The sequence below is a fragment of the Solanum tuberosum genome, unplaced genomic scaffold (genome assembly GCF_000226075.1).
Source record: "Solanum tuberosum cultivar DM 1-3 516 R44 unplaced genomic scaffold, SolTub_3.0 contig00237, whole genome shotgun sequence".
In the NCBI taxonomy this organism is placed as follows: domain Eukaryota; kingdom Viridiplantae; phylum Streptophyta; class Magnoliopsida; order Solanales; family Solanaceae; genus Solanum; species Solanum tuberosum.
The window spans coordinates 1-3,240 of record NW_006240710.1 but is presented as its reverse complement, the minus strand read 5'-3'; the positions used below and the strand labels follow the sequence as shown (position 1 = coordinate 3,240).

At 32.4% G+C, this 3,240-nt stretch overlaps 1 protein-coding gene across 1 annotated transcript; it reads left to right on the top strand.

Annotated features, from left to right (window-relative positions):
• The first annotated feature begins 608 nt into the window (after positions 1-608).
• On the top strand, positions 609-2,569 carry LOC102584404 (dehydrodolichyl diphosphate synthase 2-like). Its single transcript, XM_006367999.2, has 3 exons — positions 609-1,075; positions 1,244-1,317; positions 1,960-2,569. The coding sequence occupies exons 1-3, from the start codon at positions 635-637 to the stop codon at positions 2,408-2,410; spliced, it is 966 nt and encodes a 321-aa protein (XP_006368061.2). The 5' UTR covers positions 609-634; the 3' UTR covers positions 2,411-2,569.
• The last annotated feature ends 671 nt before the right edge of the window (positions 2,570-3,240 follow it).

The window sequence follows — 3,240 nt, the reverse complement described above, 5'->3', positions numbered from 1 at the left end:
ACTTTAATATGAATAAATTATGAAGAAAATAATTTTAAACTCTATTTATAATTAAAAGGTTTTACGAATATCCTAAAATTAAGCCAAATAGTATACTTTTAAAAAATAATCAAACTCTACACTTTTGGCTTGTCATATCTTCCCGTTTAATGAAATAATAAATGTTGGATTAATCAGTTTTTATCATTTATGAAATAATATCAAAATTATAAATTGAAATTTATTAACAATATAGATAATCGGATTGACCAAATTTTTTTCTAATTTTTATGCGCCTTGCAAGGCGCAAGACGGCTGGGCCTTACAAGGTTCATGATGGCTGCGCCTTGCAGCGGCAACCCTAATTTAGATGCCGTCCAATTCTCCGTCAAAAAGTTGCTCTTTTAATTCGATAATTAATTTTGTTGTCCTTTCGAAATTTTTGAATTTTTTTTTTTTTATCCCTTTGACTCTGGACTCGCTGAATATCTGCGTCAATGCTTCAGATCAACACGACAAAGAAATTTGGAAAGTAAGCGAAAGTGTACACGTTACTTTATGAATTTATAATGATTGAGAATTCACGAGCTTTCATGCAAGCGTAATTTTTTAATCATAATATGCGCGCATCTAGTCATTTAACTAGTTATATTTAATGGTGTGGCTTAAGATGCCTAGAGAATGCGCATTTTGGAATACAGAAACGTACAGCAACATGTTATCCCTGGGATTCTCACTTCCCCTTAATTCCAATATTGCACTTACCAGCAGATCAAACCGATATAATTTTCTTACCAAATTCCCCAAGGTTCTTGCAGCTACTTCAAACAGCGATAATGCAGCTGTGAAGCTTGGTCGAGGGCCGGCAGTGGTGCGGGCACTGCCGGATGGCCTCAAGCGAGAATTAATGCCGAAGCACTTGGCAGTCATTATGGATGGTCACAGAAGGTGGGCAAGACAAAATGGCTTGAGCGTAGATCATGGTCACCGCGCTGGCGAGGAGAAAATAAAATTCCTCACTCGCCTTTGTTGCCAGTGGGGAATCAAAGTTCTTACTGTATTTGCATTTTCTACTGAAAATTGGGTTCGTCCCAAAGTAAGTCATTTTAGTTTAATGTCCTTTGAGATAAAATTTTACCATGAAAATTATATTTTAATCTTTGTGATCTATCATGTCAAATCATATGATAAAAATCATCAAGTGAAAAAGAAAAATGATTTCTCTATTTTATCTGTTAACATATCTAAATATTGGGTGATGCAGCAAGAGGTTGACTTTCTCATGGACATGTTTTTAAATCTGGCAACCTTAAAAGAAAACTTGGATGAATGGACAAGGTAGGCTCTTTTTAAATGTTTGCCTCTATAATCATCAAGTGTTTTTGAATATATGTGAATTGTTTATATTAACTATCACGGTTACCATCACCCACCATTGTCAGTTACGTACATCATTGTTGACTCATTTGCAATCTATCACCCTTACAACAACTCCCACCAAATCACCACTATATTATACTATTCTCATCACCAATTACCACTATTAACCATCACTGTGAATCACTATCGTCAGCCACCATTACTATTAACTACTACCACATACAAAATACCACCATTAGCCAACACCATCCTAGTTGACATCCATAATCATCATCGCATGCCATCACACCCACTTTTTATTATTAAGTATTCAAATCTCAATACAATATTTTAATAGGAGTATCATATTCAAATATCTAAGATTAATAATGTGCATCTTTATATTCACATAAGTCTTCAAATTTAAATATCTTAATTTTAGTGAAAACAAATAAAACCAATCTAATTAATTAAGCACTCATAGAATTAACATGCATACATCTGATTCAAACATCACCACCATCGAACAAAAAAATGAAATTATATGCTTTATTTTTTTGTATGTATCTTCTTTTGTTTAAGGAATTATACAAAATTTGAACACATTATTCTACGTGATAGTCTTGATATACGAGTGTCATTTATTGGAGATAAATCAACCATTTCCAAGTCTTTACGAGAAGCTGTGACTGTGGTGGAGGAGATGACGAAATCTAATTCGGGACTGCATGTTATAATAGCGCTCAATTACAGTGGACGACAAGATATATTACAAGCAACCAAAAGCATTGCCAGTAAAGTAAATACTGGACATTTAGCTGTAACAGACATTGACAAGAACATCTTTGAACAAGAACTGGAAACTCATCGCGCCGAATTTCCTGAACCAGATTTGTTAATTCGAACAAGTGGAGAGCAAAGAATTAGCAACTTCATGTTATGGCAATTAGCTTATACTGAACTCTATTTTGCAAAGAAGTTGTTCCCTGACATGGAACAAGAAGATTTTATCGACGCTTTAAAGTCGTTTCAGCCAAGAGAAAGACGTTATGGTGGATCACAAAAAATCTAATATTCAATAGTTGAGAACTAATAATATGTGAATTTCCTATTGTTAGGATTAATAATAAGTACTGGTTACAGTAGTAAGAAATAAGTATGACTCAACCTTGGGAAGTCATGTGGATTGATTTATGTACTTTTCAGGCATAATTAATATGTGTTACTAACACGACTTTGTCATCTATGTCTCTTATTATGCTCTTTATTTTTTTGTAACAAACTATTTTTCTCTTGGTACTGTTTGCGATATCTCATTCTTGTTTCTGATACATCAAATAACAAATACTAGTAATTAATATCATCGATTAATCAACATGATTTCTTTGATTCGTTTTATTTGTTAAATTGAAATTTATACATTTCTAAATTGTAATTTTCAAGAATAATTACTATCAAGGAGAAAACGAAAAAACATAATTAATTTTATTTGAACTTATAAAATAGTAACAAATAATTTAAGATTGTTATTATTTTAAAATTGCAAAAATAAATTGAGGTAAGGGAGTATAGAATGGACCCCACTTAGTGTGCAATATCAAGCAAAAAAAAATAGATAGAGGTGCACTAAGATTGAAATTTCATAAGATTCGAGTAAATTATTCACTTCCTACCTCTCAATTTATGTGATAAGTTTCGAGCAAATTATTTATTCTATTCACGAGATAGGTGCACTATGATTGAAAATGGGTGAGCTACTTTTCAATTTATGTGATACGTTTTGAGCAAACTATTTATTTTATTGATCATGAAATAGGTGCGCTATGATTGAAAATGGGTGAGCTACTTACATTTAATATATATGAGTATGGAATTTAACTTCTATATGAACAGTGGGGGTGG